Source organism: Psittacula echo, assembly GCF_963264785.1.
Source record: "Psittacula echo genome assembly, chromosome: 18".
Lineage (NCBI taxonomy): Eukaryota > Metazoa > Chordata > Aves > Psittaciformes > Psittacidae > Psittacula > Psittacula echo.
Window position 1 is genome coordinate 3,529,784 of NC_137754.1, and position 24,368 is coordinate 3,554,151.

The following is a 24,368-nucleotide window of genomic DNA, read 5'->3' on the forward strand; positions in this document are numbered from 1 at the left end:
GAGGATGCCATATAGACCACTTGCATGAAACTTGGAGAGGAAATCCCTAGTCTTCCATGTAGTGCAACAAGGGACACTCGACACATTGCTGATAACTTTCACTAATACCTCATCCCCCTGAAGCTGCCTTAGAGTTTTATGTGGGAAAGACCAGCCAGCAGTGACATGAGATGTACATTCCCTGCTCCTAGGGCAGGGCTGACTTGTATGTTCGCAAGTTTGGTGCAGCTCCTCTGGAGAAGGGCTGATTTTCCGAGAGCTGAGAATCTCAGTTCTTCATCCATGCGAGTTTGCTGCAGTGATTTGAGACTGACAGATGATGATTATTTTTATTTGTGTGACAGAAACCTTCTGGATGTCTTGAGCAGATGCTATTGAATCCTCACTTCTTGAGGGGGAAAAACTCAGCCTGCTCATCCATCTGTCTGGGCTTCTGCCTCATTATTAAGTGCTTTAAAGTTTAGACTAAGTGGGCCGATCGTTTTGATCTGAGCTGTTAGGAGATGTGTTTTCATGTCTCAGGCATACAGCTCTTTGTGTAGGTATTTGTATACCTGCTTTGTCTGACGGTCTAAGTTTGGAAAAAAGGAGCAACAGCTTTCACAGCACCTCATTCCACTGAGCACAACACCTTGTACAAGGTGCATGAAGTTATTCTTATCCCAAAAGCCTGCTTGGTACAGGAGTACAAATTTCACTGACAGTTGGTGCCTGTTCTACAACATTCAAGGACTATCTGAAGATCCTGTGTAACTGTGACTGCAGGAACAAAGTATGTGAGTACAGACAAATCACTTCACCCTCCATGCCTTAGTTTTGTTAAGTAGGAGTATTAATTACCTATGTTGTACAGGAGATGAAAGCTTTATTTGCTATTGCAAACTCACACTGGGATTCTAATGGTAACTATATAGTGGTCTAAGCAAATGCTTGAAAGCTCACGAACTGCTTTCCAACATGCTTAAATCAAGGGATGACTTAAGCACAGGGATGTGAACATTTTGCACCTTTATATTAAGACTGAAGGTGTGACAGGTTCAATCTTAGGTCTGAAATGAAACTTGCAATCATTGTCTTTGGAGGCAGACTAAGTTGTACTGGAAGGGAAGGAAGGTCTGCCAGTCTCCAGGCTCTGTCCCAGATAAATGGAAAGAGGTTTGCTGCTTGCTTGGTGCACACTTAGTATTTAAATCAAATGCTCTACTCTGAGAACTCTTCAGGAATTGCATTGGGCAGTTGACAGTTATCCTGCTGCTATCAGTACCTTTTAATTATGCCTAATTATAGAGCCTATTGGTTATTTTAGATCCAAATCAACCACTTAAGCTCTGTGCCTTAGATTTAATTACCAGATATTATTCACATCAGGGACACTGATTCACCCAGAGTAGGTACTTGCCATATTCCAGTGTATGAAAGACGTTTATCTCATGCCTCACTGAGCTTCTACTTACAGGGGCTTTTTACTCACCATTTAGTCTGGGTGGTTTTATTACAACTCGATAAAGGTGGCATTGCGTAGTTCGGTCTTCAGCAACCTGATGAGAGGCCCAGAAATACAATTTAAAACATTAATAAGCATCACTGGTTGCTTGTACTCAATACTAGCTGGCTGGGAGGAAGTGGGAGTGAAATTGCGCGGGCAGGGATGAATGGCAGATACTTTTATAACTAAGGAAAAGATTCTGCAAGGCACTAAGTATTCATTCCTGCAGAGGTTATTGACTCAGATGCTGAGTCTGGGCTGAATAATTTTGTAACAAACAGGCAGAACTTTGCAAACTAAGTTCACGGTTCAAAGATTTCATCTCTTTCTGCTTTCCAATTCTGTTCCAAAGGTAGTGGCATTGTTTGCAGGAATTGGCTTTTCCTCGCCACCCTCACTTCAGCTGGAATTTGAACCTGGGAATAACACGTTGTTCTGCTTGTAAATTATTAGTTCAGTCTTTGAATGCATAACCTTATGTAGAAATCAAACCCAACAAAACCCAATCAAAACCAACCAACCAAGAACCCGCTCAGTGTCTGATATCTGTAGAATTCAATTTTGGGGAATCAAATGGTTTTAATTCTGGAGAAGGTAGTGGGGGAAGAGGATAAAACCTGGAACCGAATCATTCCTGGTGTAATTTTGACTTGATTGATTTATCCCAGTGATTAAATTGTTCCTCAGCAAGTCCTGTGTACCGTATCTTGCACAACTGGCTAGTGAAGCCTGTCTGCAGCTAGCTGGGTCCTTCAGCATTGTTTTAGAACATTGTCCAGGAAGAGATTCTTGTTCCTAAAGATTTTCTCAGAATAACTCTCTGAACCTGAAGGAGAAGTGTCCCAGCTTGGGACCTTTCAGGCTGATTGTACCTCTTCATCCTATGCCAGTTTGGTCCTTGTTCTGCTACTGCCTGCTCATCAACTGTTTTCCTTTGTCAGTGTATCTGACATAACTTCACAACCTCTTGAGATGCTTTTCTGGAAGGCTTATGAATACATGGGCTCTTCCCCAGAGAAAAAACAGTTAGGGGTGAATGTGTCCGGCAACATTTAGTGACAGTTCCAACATACATAATGTTGTGTTAAAAGTAATTCCTGTGTACCTGTACTTAACTATGTTAAAGGCAAGGAACCAGTTGAAAAGCAAGCTCATGCTGACTGTATAGTACAAGCCAGGCTGTCATCCTGCCTGTAGCTTCTCGAACGCTAGAGAGCAGCAGGGGTCTGCTGGTGAAGGGTCCCTTCTGCCATACTCGGTCTTCAGAGAATCTGCGGGGCTGTGTGCTTTGGAATACAGGCATAGGAACCCGGACCAAGTGTAAAATGCATCTTGCTTTAGGGACGCATTCAAGAAACCTCAGGTTGATCCATCGTGGATGCTCCACTTCAATCACAGCTCAAATGGGGAGACACAGATTTGTAATGTGAATGTAGGATGCTGTCTTTTCCAAAATTTAATTGATAAATAAAAGCCCATTTAGTTGGATGAAGGAGAAATCATGTAGCCCCTGTTGCAAGAATCTTATATCTTCTGCATTATGTATAGCTTTTTTCTTTAGGTTATCTGTTTCTCTTCATGTAGACAGCACTGCATGCAGCAGTATCACATTGCAGTCATCTCGGCCCTTGGTTTAAGAAGGAATTTGAAGATATATTTGTGCCCTTGCATTTTGGAACTCACCCGTGCCTGGAGATTACAGTAAGCATGTGGCAGTGGTTATGAAACGTGGTAGGAGCTGTAAACAAAAAGCAGAGACAAACAGCAGAGGGTGCATTATAAAGTAGATGGAATTACATTAGAGACTGTTTTCCTGTTGCTCACCACTTACAAGTTGCAATTCAGTCATGGTAGGAGAGAAATTGGCATCACACATAATAGAATTCAAGATGATGGCTGAGAATTAAAGCTCAGTAAATATTAGTGCCCAAATTTAATAAAGGGGGGGGGAAAAAGACTAAGATTGTCATACTCAGGAATTATTCATTTTCAGCTAAGCAGATTTTTTAGTTCACAAGCAGTTGGATTCCAATGCATGCTGTAGCTGTGATCAGAAAGGAGTGATGACAAACTTGTCTTTCTATTCACCACCTTGAAATGGTTACTTGTTTTGTGTTGCTCTCGTTGGTGACAGGACATGGAGTTTTCAGCTGTTGTAGCTCAGATGAACTCTTAAGTCTCCTGGATATTTTGACTCTTTTGACGATCACCATGTGACTGATGTACTTTCTTAAATTAAACTTAGGCAGTTGTAACATCAGATGGCTCTCTTAATCTCAGTTTTATCTGAAAGGATATGGAGACATGAAATGGCTTTCTCTGAAAGACAAAAGAAGAGTAGGGTTGTGTTGTAGAAACCCTGACATCCAGTCTCAGCAACAATTGCTCATCTCACTGACTTTAAGGCAAAATAAAGCCTTTCTGGATAATCGTGCTTACAGAAAACTGTTACACTGGTTGCAATCCTGTGAGAATTTGAGAGGCTGTTTAAAGGGTAGGAAAGGTGACGTGTGGTCCAAACCACTCTGATAAACAGGTAAAACCTCTTAGTGGTATTGGAAGCTAAGATGCTTGCTGGGTAAAAATCCTGGTGTATGTATAAAAATAGGAATTCTGTTTGTTCAGCATTACTTAAAATCCCAAAGAGCTGGCGTGTTTGCTTTTATTGCTACTTTGAAATTGAAAAGCAAAGGAAAGAAGTTCTTCAGTTTGTGGTCATTACTGGTGCTCGTAGCTCTGGGGATAGATGAAATAGAGCACTGTCAAGGCATCCTTAGTGTAAGTTTCCTCTTGAAGCACTTGACTCTGACCTTGATTGAGTGCCTCTGCAGAGCTTGACCTTACTTTCCCCATGAGCCTCACAAGAGGTTAACAATGATAATTCAGAGGGAAACTACAGGAAGCGGATCTCTGGTGATTGCACCATAACCTGTCAGTTGTAAGCTATTTCATTGAAAGGTGGCCACTAGCCCGATGATCCTCAGCAACTGTTTGGAACTAGGTCAGTGAGAGACTCTGACACTTGGAATTGTGCGTGTATATTTAGCTTATTTACAACCTATATTAGCAGTGTAACCTGCTGCTGCAGCAAAGGCATCACTAGCCTGTGCCCATGAAATGCAGTAACAGATTGCTGCTGGGGAGATGTAACTGGGAGGGTGGTGTTTGTCTTCTCATGTCTCTAGCATCTAAGAGATCTGCTGCATTCCTTAGTGTATTGTGGAGGCATTTATCACTTGTTTCACACTTGCAAATGCATTCTCAGGTAAAACCTCTGCCTGAGGGACATACTGAACGTGTTCTGCTTCTCCATGAAGAAGGGTGCATCTACTTTGTGACACTGCATGTGACAGTGCTTTGTGATCTCAGGGTATAGAGCTCTCCAACACTTATTTACTGTAGTCCCTACCTACAGATGCTGTAGATGTGGTACATATATTGTCTTGTATGTGCTCTGTATATGCAAGCAAGAAACACGGGTGTGAGTTTTGTAGTCTGTGAATATTTAATGCATCAAACACATTTATGGCATGTAACGCACATCGATGGAGGGAAATCTGTGTCTGTATCGTATGATATGTGTAATCTTGAATATGTGCTGGGGGAAACAAATGCATTTCATTTCACAAAGCCAGAAATGCTGGCTTCATTTCCATAACAGCAAGTGCAGGATTATAAGTGTGAATGGCAAAGCCAGCTGGAAGAGGCATTTTTCAATTGTCCATGAAGTGTTCTCTAAATAGCTCTCTCCCAGATATCATGAAGAAAAATGACAGTTGTCCTCAGGCATTTGCCGTATTGAAGGAATGGGCTCCATCAGCCTTGCTGCTGCAGTTGTGGGTAATTGAGGTGGACAGGAATGGTATTTATAAAGCAATTTCTATGTGCTTATTATAAAATGAATTTACCACTGTCCAACTCTCAGTTTAGTGGCTCTTAGGAGTACAGAGCTAGCTGTGGTGGTTTCCATTTGGCATTGTGCAGATAAGACCAGAGAAAATGCTTTTCTGGCAGGCATTCCCGTCCTTGGTCTTTTTGTAAGACAAAGAAATGTTCTTCTCTTGCTATTCCATAAGAACAAAGGAGGGAGATCATTGTTTTGGGATTGGTTTTAGTTGTCCTAAACAGAAGACAGAAACACTTAAGGCTATTCCACTTCCAACCATGCTGTTGGTACAAAGTAATGGCTTACAGGTAACATAATCATTTATTCTTGTTAGGCTCAGGTTTAGATTCCTGTATTTCCTATATCAAGTCATGCACACAGCATGCAAGTTATGAGCCAGGAAGCACTGCTTTTAGCCAGGTACAAGTTTTAACTGGAGTGAGACCAGCCCAGAAAGGACAATACAATACTTGCTGCAGTATTCACTGTTTTGCTTTCTGAGCTAAAACGAAGACTCAGGCGGGAAGCAGATCTGCATAACCCCTACTTACAGGAAGGATACTGCATGTATTGTAGGAGTTTGAGATTCAGGTGTCTGAGTTCAGTTCCTACTGAAACATATCACAGGAAAGCAAAATGTTTGGGGTTTTTAAGGGTATCCTTGTGGATATTCTGTTGTACTAACTCACTGTTCTCCTGTGGTGAGCAATGCAGTGTGCTGCTCAGCTGCACATCTGTGCACCCCTGCTTTCAGTCGAGTCCAACTTACGCTACTTGGGCTTGAGTATGGGCTGGGTTGCTTGCAAAGGCTTACAAGGCCTAATTACTACTGTACTGAGCACTTGTTAGGGTGTGATTTGAAATCCAGCTCTCTTCTTCTTGCCTGTGATTTAGCAGGGGGGAAGTAAGGATTTAGTTTAATCTTAAGTTTGCTGCTCTTGGGGCAAGTAAAACTTAGATGTATTCAAGGTTTTAATGAGAGCTGTGATTTTTTCACACTTGTGTAGGCAATCTTTCATCTTCCTTAACAGCTGAGTGATGTTTTTCAGTGTATTAAGGTCCTTGAGCTGGTGTGCATGTTTCTGTGTGCAGGACTGGGTTAAATACAGCAAACTCGACTGACCTGACCTAGCAAAGCAGGTGTTTTAGTTGGATAGGGAAGAATGTGCTGTTCAGAGACGTTTTGTACTTACAGGCTTGTTCTCCTGTGGTTAATGGAGTGTGCTGTGAGCTGTGACCCGTTAGTGAGTGCTCTACAGGAGGAGGAATTCAAAGGAATTTGGGTAGTCCCCTTGCTTCCTTCATGTACAATATCTATAGCACAAACCAAATGCCAAGGTCATATGGAAATTCATTCTAATGGATCACCCCATATTTTATGAGGGATGCTATTTATTGATCTACCCTAGAGCCCCTCCCTTAGATTTATGAGAACCAATGAGCTTCTCTTTGTGATACTCAAGTGAGAGATCTTGAGCAGTGTAAACAAGCAGTGCCAAATAGTTCACTTGAGTTCTAAATAGCAAAGAAAACTCCAACTGAGGAGAAGGTCCTGAAACCTTTGCCCTGTTGTTATCTTCTGCTGGATTCTTATTGCAAAGTCATGACACTGATTTAATTTGTTTGCCTTGCTATCTTTGGCTCCGCTCTCCCCTTCAGTTTGGAGGAAGAACAGTACCTGAAGAAATTAACCATGAAAGCATTGTCCTGATGCTGAAAAAATACAGAATATGCTGTGCTGTTTGTTGAATCAGGTTTGACAATTCCTGGAATTCTGGGTGGTATCTGAAAAATCAGGGCACTGCTACTGTGTAGAAGGTCAAAATTTAAATGCCTGGTTAAGTGTGATACTTGGTAAGAATTCACAGACAGACATCTACAATGGTTATTGCTGACGTAAGAATTACCCCTTTTGGAAGGGAAAGCGCACACACATTTAGGTAAACCTCTAAGCAGAAAGCCCTATTGGAGACAGCCTTTTTCTCAGCCTCTTCAAGTATTGCCAGCAACTAATATGTAACACAACATATAGATTCCACAAGGGCAGTTTGGTTTTGGTAGGAGAGATTGGATACAACACGGCTAAGCCTATTGCAACTCCTTTCTCTCGTCACCCATGTGGTTGGCGACAAGAATGTGATTCTGGTAGGAGCTAAGAGTTACTGCTTCTAGTTTTTGGATCAGGTATCCTTCTGTAGTGTGCTGGGTATGGTTTTGCTTTTTGAGTACCAAAGTGACAAATACTTTGCATAAACTGATGTAAGACTGTAATTTATCCAAAAGCTGATTTCTCACTGACTGGAGTCTTGATTGAAAGTACTTCTGTTGTTATTGGTCAAACTACAATGAAAATGGTTCTGTTCTTTGTTCAGGTGACATGGAAGGAACAGGAACATCCTCAGCCCTTCAGGGTAAAAATGTGTTTGTTTTCCTTCACAGTGTGTTTTCTGGGAGGTGAAGAGATGTTGAGGCAGTGTTTAACCCAAGTAATGGAGATTCATGGTTGTGAAACGAAGTGCAATGCTGCTTTCTGAACTGGGCTGCTTGTGGAGTAGGTGATGGAAATAAGTGTTTTACTGAGCAGGGAAGAACAGGGGAATATATGGTCCACAGGAGTGGCTCCATCTTGCTTTGTGATACACTGGGCTATCAGCCTGTTGCTGGTATTTGTTGCCTTGCAGCCTGTGAAGCTTGTCATCTGTTTTGTAACATAGTGCTTGGGTTTCAGAGAACAACACATGCAGGTATCCGGTATCACAGAGCCAAAATAAAATGGACTCTGTGTGTTCAAGTGATAGCAACTGCTTGTTGGTAGTGTGTGATTTAAAGGGACAGACTGTGGGGCACTAAAGGAAGAATAATCAGCCAATCCATGCTACTTGCGTGTATCAACAAGTTGTATGTCAAACTGTAATAGGCCTCATTCTCATGTAACATACAAAGAGCAAAGGATGGCTGAAGCCCTGGTGTAAGGAAGTGCTCTGGTTCCAAAGATAACATGACTGTTATTGCAGAAGACTGTTGGAACGCAGAAGTAAACCCAGATAAATATTTGTTTTTCATTTGAACTCACAAAAATACTTTGGAATTTTCACAGGAAAAAGAAACGCATTAGTTCTCCAATTTGGAAATCGAGCTTTTGACCTAGCAGGGGTTGCTGTGTTGGGGACATGGCAGGTTTCTCTGTGCCACTTCTGCTCAGAAAGCACAGTAAGTTAAACATGCTGTTGAACTGTAGGAAAAGGGAAGTTTGAATAGGAAGATACAGCTTGAATTTGTCCGAGTCTGCAAGTGCAGTGCTCTCCCTGCCTGACCTGATAGAGCTGCTGTAGTCAGATACTGTGACTTTGTTAGTCTTTTGAACAGGTTATATGTATCTTCTGTGCTTAAAAACAACTGCTTTTAATTAGTAAGTTGTTCTGTTACAGTGTGCTCTCGGTGCTATCTCATATTCTGTATTCAGCTACTAGGGATGACATTTTGCTGTCCCTTAAACACATGGGAAAGCTATTACAGAAAGGATTGCGAAAGAACCTGGGCTGGAATTAGTTCATGTTCATTCAGGGAAGGGATTTTTATTTTTTTTCAGAGGATTTTTCTTTCTTTTTTGTTTAATTCATAAATCCTCTTCTGGACACTGGAAAGGATGGAATGTTTGAGTGGGAGAAAGGCAGAGAGATTGTTCATCAACCTGAAGCATTGACAACTATTTGCTGCTCTAATGAATCTGTCATTAGATGGATCATTAAGCTACAGGAGTAGTCGTTAAACAAGGATGCAGCAATGCACAGGCTCTCATGGAGGCAGTGAAACGGTGCTGCTGTGATTTGTACAGGAATAGTGCTTGACCGTGATTGGTATTTTTCACTCTGTGGATCAGGTGTTTGAGCTGTCTCTCTCCTTACATAGCTCCTCTCTTTCCTAAGAGCATCAGACAGGTGGTCAGCATCCTCTCTCCTAAACAAAAATGTGCTGAGAATGTTGGAGTGCATAGAAGTGTTGCTTACTAACCAGTGAAGTACTTGGAATTAAAGGGATAGTCCTTATGCATGTGTACACTGTCCTAAGTGAAAGGAGTCTCATGGCACAGCCCCAGGTTTGTATGTGTGAAGAAGGAATGGGGAAGGATCCCCTGTCTCGCTGAAGTCAATTCCAGTGTTCAGCGAGGCTGAGGGTGAAGAAATTTTACTGGCATGGCCATGGAAGTGAAAAACAGACTGGTGAAAGGGCCAGTTTTGCCTTGCTCAAGAAGGTGATTACCAAATGCTCCTTTTGCCCAGAGCAATGTAGCGTGAGTCTCCTGATTAATTAGATGGCATCAGTGGGGAATTTGTGGTTTTGCAATGTCCGCTCTGCAATTTATTACTACAGAAATCATGCAAAAGGGCAAACTTTAACCCTTCTTATTTGCACTTATTTCTATAATTGAGTATCTGATGGAGCTGATAAAAGATTCTGTAGGAGATCAGGGTCATTAATATATGAAGCCAGACTTGCTTACGATAGACCCCAGAGGGCTAGTAAGCCCTTCTCCTGAAGTTGCACATGCTGACTTAGGGATTATATTGTGGGGTTTGGATTCCCACATGCCATGAGAAGATGACAGTTAAATGCCTGTGTTAACAGCTAGCCAGCAATGTTATGTGCAGGCTTCTGGATGTGTGCTGACATGATAGAAACCCTGAGTCCTTCAGCCGCTTGTTGCCATGATCAGGTTTGTTGCAGAGGAGGAAAGGTGTCAGCCCTTGAGAGGCAGAGAGGATGCACAGATACTTGTGCAAGTCTCAATCATGGAATGCTGGCATTTTGACTAATCTGTAGATATTAATTTCTTAGAATTGAAAAAGCTGTTACTTTACAAACACCCACTTATATAGAAATACAGAAGGCATTTTGATTGTGCGTGCACCTGATGCATCGACACCAAGGTGACGGGAGCTCCAGAAATAGATTTGAAGAGTTGCTTGAGCTATTAGCTTACAGGATGAGCAGAGCAAAAAGGACAGTACAACAAACTAGAATATACTAGAATAAGGACTAGAAAACCTCAATACAACATGCTATTGAAATGCTTCCTTCTCCCTTGTCCTGCTGTTATAAATCTGTATCTGATGTCCTTAGTTATCTGTGTCCTAGATGGTAGATTTTGATGTTCAAAGTCCTTGGGAAGTTTATTTTCAAACACAACCAAGGCAACCCATACAAGGACAACTATTTTGATTTGGGTTGACAAATATTTTCTAACCTTAAACTAATATTTTTTAAAGGTTCAGGCTGTTGAACAATGAAAACTGAAGCTGTGATTTAGGGATGCTTGTTTTTCCTGAGAGCACACTTGAAATCCATGCAGCTGAATTCTAGTCACTTCCTTAGAGAATACAAGTTATGTCACTTCTCCACCTGAAAATACAGCTTCATTCAGGGGGTCTTGATGGAGAATGTCACACTGGTTCTTGTCCTGAGGCTGCTTTTCCTCCCGCTGCTTGACTCTTGGTAGAGATTCCTTAGCATGTTAAATGCCTGGGAGTCTTTTGTTTTAGTGTGTGTCTTTCTCCTGGTCTCAAATCTGCTCTGTATGTCTGCTTGTCTTTATGTGGTGTCTTTGTTGGTTCCTGGACCTGCGACCATCCATCACCCACTGTCATTTTGGAAGCAGCATTGCTCTCCAAGAACTTAATCAGCTTTCACTCGTATGTGAACCTGAGCTATAAAGCCGACCAGGCTCCCAGTCCTGGTGCCACATGCTGCTACTGCTTTATAGCTTTTCCTCAGGCCCTTGTCCTCTCTGTGAGCAGTCAATGGGGACTAAAAACCCCCCACCTAGTTGTGAAAGAAGGCTGAAAGTCCAAGTTTGCTTGCTCCCTCCCTCCATGGGCTGGGCTGGCGGAGCAGGAAGGTGGGACAAGGAGAAAGCCTATCCAATTGCCTTCTGCAGAGGGCTATTATTGCCGTCTTAGCCTTTTTCATTCGGTTGATTTGCAGCAGCAGCATATTTGGTAATATAAACCCTGTCCCTTGGGATTAAGAGTGCGGTTCCACTTGCAACAGCTGCCTGCATATGTTTTACCGGCTACAGGAAAAGAACATGCTGCTCCTGCTCCTCTTTCTCCTGATTTTTATCTAGTGTTGTTGCTTCCCTCCCTCTGTTTCTCTCTCTGACCTCCTCACAGCTCCACGCCGCTCCACTCCATACTTGCTTCGTCTCTTGAGAAGACCAAAGCTGAGTTTCCTAGCACAGCCCCAGGAGATTTGCTTTCCTGAGCCAACATTAGGCAAAGAAGACAGAAGGCAAAGGGGGACTGGGGGGGAAGAAGCTGAAAGTGAGCCAAATCGTTGCTGGCAACCTTCGTCTCGGTGCTAAACCTGCTATGAGAGAGACCAGGCAGGGGAGGGACTTTGTTTTGTAGAGAGGAGAAGGAGAAAAACTTGACACTGGCTTCCCTTGTGGCATGTCTGTCCTGAACATCCCTACCCTGCTGTGTGTTAAATGAAAGCACGTGCAGAACATGGGGCTTCCTGCTTGAGAGGGAGGGCAGTGCTGGACCGGGTGAGGGAGGAGGAAGGCAAGCCGCAGTGTCGTGGTGTGGTTTACACCGGGATCAGAGCTAGAGTGCTTGGGGGTGGGAGCAGAAGGAGAAAGGGCAACTGATGCCAGCTGCCAACATGACAGAAACCCTGCAGCTCCCAGCACTGCAAGTCCCAGAGCAGCAGGTGGTGGAGGGGGGCTCTGCCTGGTCCAGCTCGTCCACCCCAACCCTGCGCAGGAAGCGCTTCAAGATGAGGAGGATGAAGAATGTGCAGGAGCAGAGCCTGGAGGCCTGCAGCTATCAGGATCCATCCTCCAGCAAGGAATACCTGCAGCTCCCATCCATTGAAATCACCCCTTCCAGCGATGAGGACACACCCTGGTCCAACTGCTCCACACCCAGTGCTTCCCCACGGCGCAAGCGCTTCCTCCTTCGGAAGTGGCTGCGTGTGAGAGAGAAGAAGGAATACAGTGAGAGCAGGTATGTTTTGGGACACTTCCCCTTCCCTGCTTCCAAGAGGAGCATGTCCAGAATACGTAGGGAGGGTCTGTTGTTCCCCTAGAAACCGTGGAGTGCTTCTCCCTGGGACTTTGTCCTCGCCTATTGGCTGGAATGGGTAATGTAGTTAATGGGGCTTGCTGGTGATGGCCTAATCCTTATGTGCAACCTTCTCTGACATCCATTCTGCCTCTGATACTGGGAGACTGTGAGGACAATAGTCCTTGTGCCTAGCAGGTGGGTCTGCATGTCAGGATGTCAGTTCTTGGTTCCTTTCCAGAGTTGAAAGTCACTCAGTCCTTTGGCTCCAAAGGGGATGCATAATTAGCGAAGAACTCGAAGAGCTCGTCAACACAGGAAAATTAATGCCAAGGGGGTTATTGTGTGGCCATACAAAGACAAAGCTATACTGTATGTAACTCTCTGCAGGTGCTATCAGGGGATACAAGTATCAGTACATCAGGGTATACAGTGTAGTTAACCTCTAATGGGAGAGTGGGATAATCTACCTTTCCTGAAGACCCACAGTATACCAGGCACTTAAAGTTTTCTCTGAGAAATGAGTGCATTGTATAAATCTTGATGCTTGTTTCGCATAGGGCAATTATTCTTTAGTAGCTTTGGAACCCCCATGCAGCCTATATGTGTATTTATGCCTGAAAGCATGTACTGCACTTCCATAAGAACAGAAACTTGTCTCTTGCTGTTTCTGCACTCAACAGACTACACTGACTCGCTGCCTGTGTTGCCTAAGTGCTTATAGGACGCTAATATTATACTAATCCACCCCAATTAGTTTTGGGGAACTTTCATCAATAAAAACATGAAGTTACCATTGAAGGACATCTCTTGGTTGATGAATATTACTAATTTTCATTTAGTGTGGTGATACAAGTAATGACTCAGTTATAGCTTAGCAAACAGGGAAGATAATGCATATGCCCTATCACAAAGTTCAAGCCTGAAGGATGGCTTTTCAGCTGAAGGATTTAATTTGGATTCATTGGTGGTGTGTTTGAGACAGAGGCCAGAACATGTTTCAGTGCAAGTGCATAAGGAAACTTCGTCCATTCTTGCTCACATGGTATCTCCATGGCTATGACAGCTTTCTGCTAATTCACCATTGAGACATTTCTGCCTTAACCCTGGTTATGGTTTTGAAGCATGAATGGAAAAAAGCTGAAGAGGTTGACTGATTAGGTGGCATTAGCATACCAGAGCCAGCATGGCACCTCTTCCTTCGCATGTAGCAGGCTCTGAATCTTCTGCAATGGGAAACATGATGTTTCCAAATGGAATTTTTCCCTTTCCAGTCCAAAGGAAAAAACCCGAACAGTTTGCCGGTGACTGTGCTGAGCTTCTGGGCTTGTAGAACACAGAGATCATCATTGGGCTCTCAAAACTCAGCAGGCATGGAAACAACACGGAGAGGGCAGAATCTATAGGGAGTTAATCACAGAGTGATGAACCTGAAGGATGCTGTGGCATTAATGTGAAGGAGACTTGCAGCTGGTACTGTGGTGTGAGCCCTGCTGTGCCCCAAGGCATGTGCAACCCTGTTCTGAAATACGGGGCAGGAAGCTGCCTTTATGTAAAGCAGATAGATATTGCCTGTCTACCTTCTTCTGCTTCACACTTGGTCATCCAGAGCACTGGCTCTTTCTTGCTGCTGTTTCATTATGATGTTGCTGTTTGTAATGTTATTTACTGTACTGAGTTTGTTTAAAGCCAGCAGGGGCTATTGTAATAGAGAAAAGGCTGAAGTGTTTTGTCCAGTGTTTTTTCCACCAAGCCCTGTTTCAGGGTTGAGTGACAGTGATGATGCTCAGTGTCCAGCTGAGTAACTTAATTAGAGTTCAATTAAACACTATCGTAACAGGGATCCCCAATGTGGTCAGTGTGCCATGCATCTACCTAGGAGCAAGGGCACACTATTATGTACATAGGTTCCTAATATCCACCTGGAAAAGGTGGCCACATCGCGTATGGTTCCCACCAGAGGGATGAATGCAGTTTGCTTCCGGTCACTCCCTCTTTCTAATTAAATTGTTATGTAGCAGTTTGATAGGTATTTTGGAGTCCAATAAGCTTTACCCCATGATGTGGCCAGATTGCGCCTGTTTGCATGGCAGGGTTTTCCCGGGAAAGCTGGTAGTTGAGAGCAAACTGTGCACCAGCTGACTTGTGTCACTGATGCATGTGTTGCTCACATGCCCCTGAGCAAGAGCAATAGCTCTGTGACCATTAGCATACAGTAAGCATCCAAGTAAATAAACAAATGCTTTCAGGACTCAATGCTGTCTGTAAAGCTCCAGGTCTGATGAAGGCTGGCTGCTTTTGTCATCCAGAAACTCCAGCCTACACAATGTTCTGTATCAGTGGCTAGTTTTTAATAGCCTGGATGATGTTAAGGCTTGTTTACCTGCTGGTTCTCTAAAAGCTGTTATGTGGCTGACAAAGCAGAAGAGAGGCTGGTTGTTTTTATTAAACAGCAGAGATGGCCTGTAAGAGCTTGGCTTGCCTATGATACAGTTTTGTTCAAGGTGAAAGAGCAGAAAGAAGCCATTTCTCAGGGGTAGGAGTTTCCCTGTACTTTGTCCTTGTACAAAAGCATGATGATCTGTACCACGTTTGGTGCTCCAGAGGCCTATATAGACGATACAGCATGATTTTTGTAAGGGATGCAGACAGCTTACCTATCCTCCTCATCCATCATTTGCTGCCCAGGTAATGATAGAAGTTATTTACCTGCATACAGCTTTATAAAGCAGGATCCCTGCTCACAGGTGCACAGATTTTTTTCATAAGGCATGATGATGTTTCTTTCCTCATAGGTTAGTAGATGCAATCTGTTAGCATTTTATATGTATGTAATGAGTATGCATTATTGATGTGGGGATGTGAAGGTCCATCTGCTTTAATTTATTATTTACTACTTAGTCATCCTTGTAGTTTCAGAGATTAGCAGCATTTGGTTCTCGATGTTAAAGACAAGAGCTGCTGAGAGGGTAGATCACTTGGGCTTAAAGGAGTGCTCCCCTTTTGGCTTAAGATCAGTATTGGAATGAGATGAGCCCTGTGCCACCGTTGCCTGACTTAGGCTCCTGTATTAATGCTCAACAACAGTACATATATAATAGGTGAGGTATGGGAAATATTTGGTTCTTGAACAGTTTCCTGTGAGGCTTTCATGCTGAGCAGAGACTCTACTAATGCGCTCCCCTATGAGGGGAGAAATGGACAAGAATGCCAAGGATGGTAAATGGTTTGTATCCTGGTTTGCTTTTGTTATTCCTTGCAGAATATGCTCTCATGGGAGGTCCTGAAAGCTGTTGAGTCCTGATGCTAGACATCCCTTTCCCTTGAGCTCCAAGATCACTCAGTTTGTCTTTTGTTGATGCTTGTCCTAAGGATAAATGTTTGGTCAGTTGCAGCCTCCAGACTAGGTAACGGTGACATTAAAAACATTGGTGCTCCAAAGAATGTAAAACTGGCTGTGGATTTTGTTGGATCAATGGGGAATAGATTGTCTCAGAACAGCCTCAGTTTGGTCTTCTGCTCGAAACACTTATTGAAGTCCTAAATGACAAGTTCAGCTAAAGAGCAAGACCTATCCTAGAATGCTTCTAAGATGTAAACCTGAAATATATTACTAGAAGTATTCCATCTTACCTTAGGAAAAGATACATGCTGGGGAGATGGAGGCTTCTTGGGCTGCTGGACACACAGCCATAGAGGTTTCATAGACAAAACCTTGGTGGATTCTACTTCTGTTCGCTTCGTGCTATACAATTCCAGGAAGCTGCACAATGAGTAACTGTGTACATTTTGTAGTTCTCGGTTTCCCTGGCTTTTAAGAGCTTTCATGTTTCTGGTTTAGGACAGAGGAGAGGAAGTGGGGCTTCGCTTTCATTAGAAACCCAGCAAGCCGCTGCAGGAAGTGATAGATGTGTGTGTCCTGGGATTGCTTTTGGAAGTTGCGACAAGATCCTCATTTGTGTGAGGAACTGGCAGCTTCCTGGGGGTTTCATAATGGAAGAGGCAAATGGGTTGCATTCTTTTGTTCTGCTTGTGGCTGGAGCTGGTTAATTGGGGCTTTTGGGAGCACAAATGTCAGGCATGGTGTGTTCTGAAATGTTGGCAGAAATTGTGACATGTTTTAATACCGTCCCATGCTTTTGGACAACATCTCTCCTTGTTAATTGTCTTCACACATCTCCAGAAATCAAAGCTTTAAATGTAGTGTATATCTGATGGGTTGCATTTGGAACCTGAATACATAGTTGGATATTTAGTACTGGATTCTCTACTTTTCTGCATCTTCAAAGCAAAACCAGGAAAAGGGTTATTTTTTACATAGCTCTCTGTAGTAAAGCAGCTCATCTTCTCTGGCTTTTGGTAGCTTCAGAAAGTCCATAAGCACAAACGTCCATTTCTGTGGTATCTCTTCTAATCTAAAAAGTCAGAGGGCATGAATGATGGCTTAATAGCAACTTGGTTCCTTTTTGAGCCTGCAAGTTCAAATGAGACCTAATTTGTGCTTGCACTGAACTGATCTTTCAGGTTGCTGCATGCCTATCTCTGATGAAGAGTACTGGTGTACTGTTTGCTGTGATTGCAGGCTTTCTGTCACTTGTTCGTGATAATGTGTGCCAAGTGGCTGTGAATTCCACCAGCTTTTTTCTTTGTGGCTGCATCTTCCTGCCTTTGTGCAGTAGTTTGTGGTTTTCCTTTCAGTATCTGTGTGCTTTAGGATGACCAGTGACACAAGAGTATCAAAACTGATTGATTTACAAACAGCCTGGAACTTCGTTGCTGTTGGTCTTATCTAGTCAGCAAATATTTACCATTGGACTGTCTGAATGTGATGTCTTTCACAGTGCTGTGCCTGTCAATGGTATTTAACAATTAAATCATCGTGTTCATTACCACAGTTGTTTTCCACCAGACTGTTTTGAAACTGGAGATGCCTGTTGTTCATTGTTGAATGGGATGTTGATGAAAGGGCTTGCCTTTACAGCTGTGAAGGTTGATGCTGGTGTTTTCATTAGCGAAATGAATGCAGTGAGAGGAGAAAACTTGCCCATCTACAATGTTTTCCAGCAAGGAAAGGTGATTCTACTACAGTCACACTCTGGCTCTCTAACTGGTTTTAGACTAAACAGTGCTGTAAATCCCCCATTAATGAAACTGAGTTATTAAAAAGATATGAAGCTCTGGAGTAGGAAGTGTCCCTTTTGGTTCTTGGGAATGCTGGCAACACATTTGGCTCCAGGTAATGCGTGCTTTAAGTTTAGGTTAAAACAAGGCACTTGAAATTTCACCTTTTGGCTCTGCCTGCCATTTGTCTTACTGAGTCACTGCATGAGCTTGGGTACAAGTTTTCCTCTTAGGTTCCCGTTTCAGCTTCAATGAAATGTAGTCAGAAACAGGGTGCTTGCACCTATTTCTATGAAGAAGGGCAGTCCTTGCATGGAGAGCAAGGCTGTGTAAACAAAGGATGCTGTGATCCTCGGTAATGCTGTGGTACCCGCTTCCCATAGGGCTTGCTATCGTTCAGCAGCTACACTTTGCTGCACATGAGTCCTCCTTAGCTTTTTTAATAAAGCCTGATGTTAGCTTGCTGCCTCCAGTGGTGAGGATATGCTTCCCCTGAGAACTTTGTATGTTGAGAGTGGGAACTTGCAGCACCTGTGGGAAAGCTGCATCACTGCAGGTGATTTGCTTTCAATCCAGACTCAGAGCTTTAGGTCTGTCAAAGGACAGCCCTTTATGCTAAGGGAGGCTGTTATCCCTTGGAACTTAGGTCAGTGATTTCCAATTTGGTCCCCTATCTTTTTCTCCTTCCCCTTCACCTGACAGTTTCTTGACATCTGTAATGGCACAGACATTAACGTATCCATGCAACCATGGTAACATGGTGCTTTTGATGACAGGAATTTGATTTGCCTAGGACAAAGAGGTGCTGTTAGGCAGCTGGGACCGGGAGGTCTATTTCTGCTGTTTCATGAGAAATACAAGGAGGGATGTGTTCTGAGAAGGATGAGCAGAGCAGGAGGGTGAAATGGAAAGATAAAGTTGTTTAGTCTTTGACAAGCTCCTGTGGGAAAGCACTGAGAGACCTTTTCTTTTGGCACACCTGAGGCTTGAAGTTCAATCTAGTGTTATTACCCTGTTCATGTTGCCAAGGAAAGATGGGCAGAAACACTTCTCAGGAGAGTTTTCAAATGAAAATTGCTTGCATATCATGGGATTCGCTGTCTAAAATATTCCTTTTTCATAACGAATCATTTAGACTTAATTGAAAGAGAGTTTTGGCTTAAAATACTATTGATTTTGACACTAAATACCATTTATCAGGCATAGTGTGTTTAATTTCTTTGCCAGCTTGGAAGGAACCATAACTTGCACCAGATATTGGGACTGCTATGCTGCTTGTGGTCATAGTTCTTCCAAAGTCCTGGTCACTTTGTGGTATACTTGAAGGCAGGTAAATTCAAGCCTTTGTGCTTACAGCTGTGAGGATGAAAAGAGCTGAGTGCTCAAATAGCCAAAAAGCTTTGTAAATTGTAACAGAGACCTTGATGCAAGTTCAGTGTTCCATTAATTATAACCTGCATACCTTTTAGTTCCCAAATCCATGTTAATGGAAATATTAATGTATCATAGTTCATATAATAGTGGCTTTTAGTTCCAAAAACTGTTGCCACAGTTGCTGAAAGCCATTGAAGAATGTGTCAACTGTCTATTATTCTCCTTTTGGGAATGCTTAATACTGAAGCCAAAGCCTTATGAATGCAGGGGTTAATGAAGCAAAATGAATGCCAGATATTCATGTGGGTTCAGCCCTGGCAATGTAGCTAATAGCTGTGGGTAACAATAGCCTTCTGAAGGCCACGGATTTTTGGGTAATTCTCCAAATTCATTAGCTGAGTCTATCTTCCAGGACACAGCCATTTCTTTCCCCTTTGTTTGCTCACCCCATTCATCCATCGCTGTTGAAAGACATTTCCACTGAATAAACCACACGTGCAGATATAAAAGTGTGGTGGACTTATCATCCACATCTGGAGGCTATATAAGTCCCAGAATGCTTCTACTGTGTGAACACTGGCCTGGGTGTCTGAACTCTGAAATCCAGACAAATACCTTCTACTAGAAAACCTGTTTAGCTTTAAAAGCCTATTCATGCATAAAATTAGAGGCCTTGACTCTGCCTTATCATTCAGAGACTGAGATCTCGGAATAAAATGAGGCTTATTAAAAAAGGCAGGCAGATAAGAATAGTACAAAATCTGGCTTTTGGCTCAAAGATTTAAGTCACAAAAGCAAGTTTTGCAGTGGTTTCAGTATCTTCAGTCTGTTCATGTTCACTTCTGGTGAGAGTTAGTAAACCTCGTTCTTCTGTGTTACTGTCTCATGAGTGTTCATCTAAGTATATGTGTGTGTACATGGGTCATGAAGTCAAGAAAAACTAAGACTTGTAACAACTTAAAAATGGTAGAGAAGGAAGGTATTAGAACAAGCAGTCTTAGGAATGTATTTCTTTGGTACAGCAGTGGCGATTGGGTTTTCTGATGTGGGAAGATGAACTGGCAACTGAGATTATATTAAGAGAACAAGAAGTACAACACTGAATACAAATTTAATCTTGAGGATCTCTTTTGCTTTATACATCTATTGGGGTACACTGTTGCTCAAAGAGTATAGGGCTCCTTCCACTGTAAAATTGACTCTTAGTGCTCTTCAGTATACAGAAGTCTTGCAAATAGTGCACAACTGATTTGAACAGTGGGGGGTGATGAGAACACTTGTTTTGGTCAGTAGGGAAAATATTTCCTCTGTACTTTGGCTGCTTGGGTAAATTGTTTGGGAGCAGTGAGATGGAAGAGTGGTGGGGGTAGAGTCCCAAGCTTTAATTGTTAAAGGCAAGGTTAATCTGTTCTTAAAACTCTTAACGTCTATAGTAGTAAGTAATGTTATAAGTCTGAATGTTTGCATGAGAATTGAGCCAAAACGACATGGTGTAAGCCTTGATGTTTAGTGTCTTTGAAATCATAATAGAGAAAGGGGCAACCTGTGCCTGTGTACCCAAAAGTTTAACCCTTGTCCAAATGCAGGTTTTTCATTGCGGAGTTTTAGAATGGGATAAGGTTGTTTTGCTGATTTCCTGAGATTTTGAACCAGCTTTTGGCCTTCTCTTTTAGGTACAAAACTGACATAAGTGTACCTGAAAGCTTCCCCTATACTACTGCTCAGCACAGATCAGACCTTCCTTATCTCATATTATTTCCAGTATAACAACAACAACTTATTATACAGTCTCAAAGGGACAATGTCACCTTAAAAGCAGGTCGACCTAAGAAGGACTGGAAAGCATAATAAAACAATAGGCCCTGCATTTCAGCTGCTCTCTACACTTCATGGCATTTAAACACCTCTGCTGTCCAATATTCAGAATGTTGAAATACATTTCTTTGTGGAAAGCTCACAAAGCTCCCATGCAAAACACTGTTGGAGTGTGTCGTGGTTTAAGCCCAGGCCGTAAATCAGAACCACGCAGTCTCCTTCCCCCCCCCACACCTTTCTTCCCTCCGCTTCTGGAGGGACGGGGAGGAGAATCAAAAGAATGCAACTCCCACGGGTTGAGATAAGAACAGTTTAATAACTAAGGTATAACACAAATCACTACTGCTACCACTAATAGTAATAATGATAAAGGAAATAACAAGCAAGAGAATACAACCGCTCACCGACCGGTACCTCACCCCCACCCTGCCATGATCCAGCCCTTCCGGGAACTCTCAGTTCTACATCCTGGGCATGACGTGCTGTGGTATGGAATACCTCTTTGGCTAGTTTGGGTCAGGTGTCCTGTCCCTGCTTCCTCCCGGCTTCTCCTCCTCCCTGGCAGAGCATGAGACTCACAAAGTCCTTGGTCAGGGTAAACATTCTGACCCACAACTGAAAACATCGGCTTTATCAGTATTATTCCCAGGTCGAAAGTCAAAACACAGCACTGCACCAGTAGAAAAAATGACTGCTACTGCTAAACCAGGACAGAGTGAAACAGCTCATGTTGATTGTGGCAAATAGGTGAGACAAAAACTGATTTCTCCTGGTCGGAGTTGGTTTCATTGCTTGCATTCATAGGGGTAAGGTCTTGCCTTGCAAGGTGTCGCAATAACAGGATTTGTTTAAATTTTAAACCTTCATTTAGAGGACTTTCTGAAGGAGGAATTTACTCTTGGGTGGGTGAGCAGGAAAGGGTCTAAGGTTCATCTTGTATACCTGTCCATAAGTAAACTTTCACATGGGATTACCAGCACTGAAGGTGCTATCATTGGGCTGTGATAGCAGGAATTTTCCTTTGGTAAGTTTTGTTGTATTTACTTGATCTCAATGGAAATGGCAAACTCTTGTGGGAGGGTTTCTTTTATGAAGAAACAGAAATAGTCCCTTTCTCATATCCAAAGGGTGACAATTCCTTTGAGTTAGGAGGGAAAGTGTGGTTCCCTTTGTGCTCATTCCAAACCAGTTCACTGGGCTGTAATTAAGCTCAGAAGCATAGGAAAGATGTTTCTTTGCTTTTGGGGGCATGTTGCTCTTACCCAGCTGTTGATTTGTAGCTCGAAGCCAATATTCTCTGATTATTCTTTCTACAGTGAGACACTTGAAGAAAAGAATGAGTAAGTATGTGGGTGTAGGAGCAGAAAATTAGATCTGTCCCCTTGCTGAGAGGCTGGAGCAAAAATGTTTACCTGTCTTGGCTCTGATGGTAAAACTATACAGTGGGCAATGGGGAAACAAGCCAAGTATGCTCGGTGGGGTTGTGTGAATGTGCCCATGCGAGATGCACGCCTCTGTCTCCCATGCAGTGCACGTACTTTGTAGCTGAAAGGCATAAATGTTACATGAGGTTTTTATGGGTTTCTATGTCCAACTTCAAAGGCTAATTTTCGTATCACTTTTTCAATGACTTTATGAATACTGATCCCTCATTACTTTCTTTTGAGAGCTTCAGCCTGTTCTCCTTCCTGTCTTGAGTAAGGTGCAGTTTTCTGCCTCATGTTCTAAACAGGCAGTCTTTTAGTACTATGTTTTGCCAAAAAAATTACATGTTGCTGGCTGAGAATTATTGCTCTTTAGAGGGAAAAGATGCAGTTTGGTGCTTTTGGGGACTGTATTTGTATTTCTGTGCCTTTGGGCAGTGTGATGTGATCAGTGTACAGCACAGTGTAAGCTGTGATTGCAAGCACGTGTATGTATACCTTGAACTAGTTTTATTTGAACAGTCCAGGTCCTTCCAACAGTGGAACCACAGCCTTTTTAGCACAGCCTGTGTGCTCAGGCATGTGTACACAGTGTCCTAGGTGGGACTGTGCAGTTTGTGCTGTGTTGCCATGACTCTATAGCCAGTGGTACCCCAAGAAATCAAATTGAAGCTAGCTCTGGGCACATCTGCTCTTTGTGCTGCAGTCTATTACCTGAAGGCAGAATCAGGTCTATTTACTGCTCAGAAGGAAAGCTCTTGCAACGAAATGAAGCTGTAGAAATGAGCAGCAGGAAGCCTGATGAGTCCTAGGAGCAGGTGGAGGCTGCTAGGAGGGAATAAGGCTAACATCCATAGAAATGAAAGGAAGGGATTAAACACACCGCCCCAAAACACCCATTTAAAGGTGGAGAGTGACATCTTGTGGGCTCTGCACGCAACTCTCCACCAGAATAAACTGTTGGCCGCTCATCCTCAGCAGGTTTGTTTTAACAGCGTTTTTGTCCCACTGCCTAGAAGAGGGGCTGCAGCAGTGCGGTGTTTGAGTGTAAAGCTGTAATAAACGGGAATGGCATGGTGAAGCAGTGTATAGGCAATGTGCAGCGCCACTTCTGTATTGCAGAAAGCTCTGAGGAAAGTGTCACTAAAAGGTTAAGAGGCTTCAAACCACTCATGCCTGTTGTAAATCAGATATGAACTTACTTTTTCTTTGCACCCCCAGATACGAAGTATAAATCTTTTCTTGTTCTGTGTTTCGACCAGAGTGTTTCATAGGGACTTAAGCAAATATAATTGCTTCTGTTTTCCTCCTTGTATTGCAGCAGTCAGCAGAGCAGCCAGCAAAGCAGCCACGATGATGACTCGTCCCGGTTCTTGAGCCCTTATATGCGTGACGACAGGTAAGACTGTGACTGAATGGGGGGAAAGGCTGGAACCACTCAGTGAGATTACATGGGCTGGGCTGGTTGAAGTCCTTATTGTCCCTGTATTTCTCAGAGCTGTTCAACAAAATCTGTGATTTACATTGGTCTTATCAGTGTCTAAAAAAACGTAGTAGAACTTGTGGGACAAAGGCATCCAACTCCTGTAGTAACCTGCTTTTTCTCTTGAGACCCATTCCTCAGTACTGTAGATGTGCATTGATGCTTAGCAGCTCTGATGCTTAAAAATACCGAAGTGGGTCTTTGTATGTGGTTCTTGTCCTCAGCATAGACAATATTAAGATTGGCTGTTGTATTTCACTTCTGATGTGTTGCGACAGTGTTGAGGTATCTAGAACTCAGCTGGGTGAGAGCTGCTGTGAAGTTCTAGAAGAAACTCAAGTTCCTTGTACTTTGGGTTGATTAATGACTACTTCAAATTGCAGCATTGGCACAAAAGCTGTTGAAAACCCAATGCCTATTTTGGTGCATGATTTATTGTTGTTGCTTTGCTTGCAGCCAGATGATTGAGTTTAGCTCTGTGTTGTAGTTCATCTTTTGAGCCTGAATCTGCTTCATTTTCTTCTGCTGTGTGTGAACTATGAGTCCTAAGCTACTACCAGGCCTATTTCCCTACTGATGTTCTTGGGTTCAGAGTTACACTGGACTTTGGTTTCTGAAATACCCATTATTTTGTTTCTGCATTGCACAGTGGAGTTATGCTTCATTTCACTTAACTTGTGACTGGGGGTTATAATGAGCCCACAGAAGGGCATAT

At 42.9% G+C, this 24,368-nt stretch overlaps 1 protein-coding gene across 7 annotated transcripts in view; it reads left to right on the forward strand.

Moving 5' to 3' along the window:
• Window positions 1-12,020: 12,020 nt before the first annotated feature.
• GRAMD1B (GRAM domain containing 1B) overlaps window positions 12,021-24,368 on the forward strand; it is a gene marked incomplete at both ends in the record, with an annotated part of 79,989 nt that continues 67,641 nt past the window's right edge. For 5 of the 7 annotated variants that reach the window (XM_080631520.1, XM_080631519.1, XM_080631522.1 and 2 more), the window contains 2 exons: window positions 12,021-12,379; window positions 23,492-23,569. In XM_080631520.1, coding sequence (XP_080487646.1) covers window positions 12,021-12,379; window positions 23,492-23,569 — 437 coding nt within the window. The remainder of the gene's footprint in view (window positions 12,380-23,491; window positions 23,570-24,368) is intronic. The other 2 variants (XM_080631524.1, XM_080631525.1) reach the window with 2 other exon arrangements.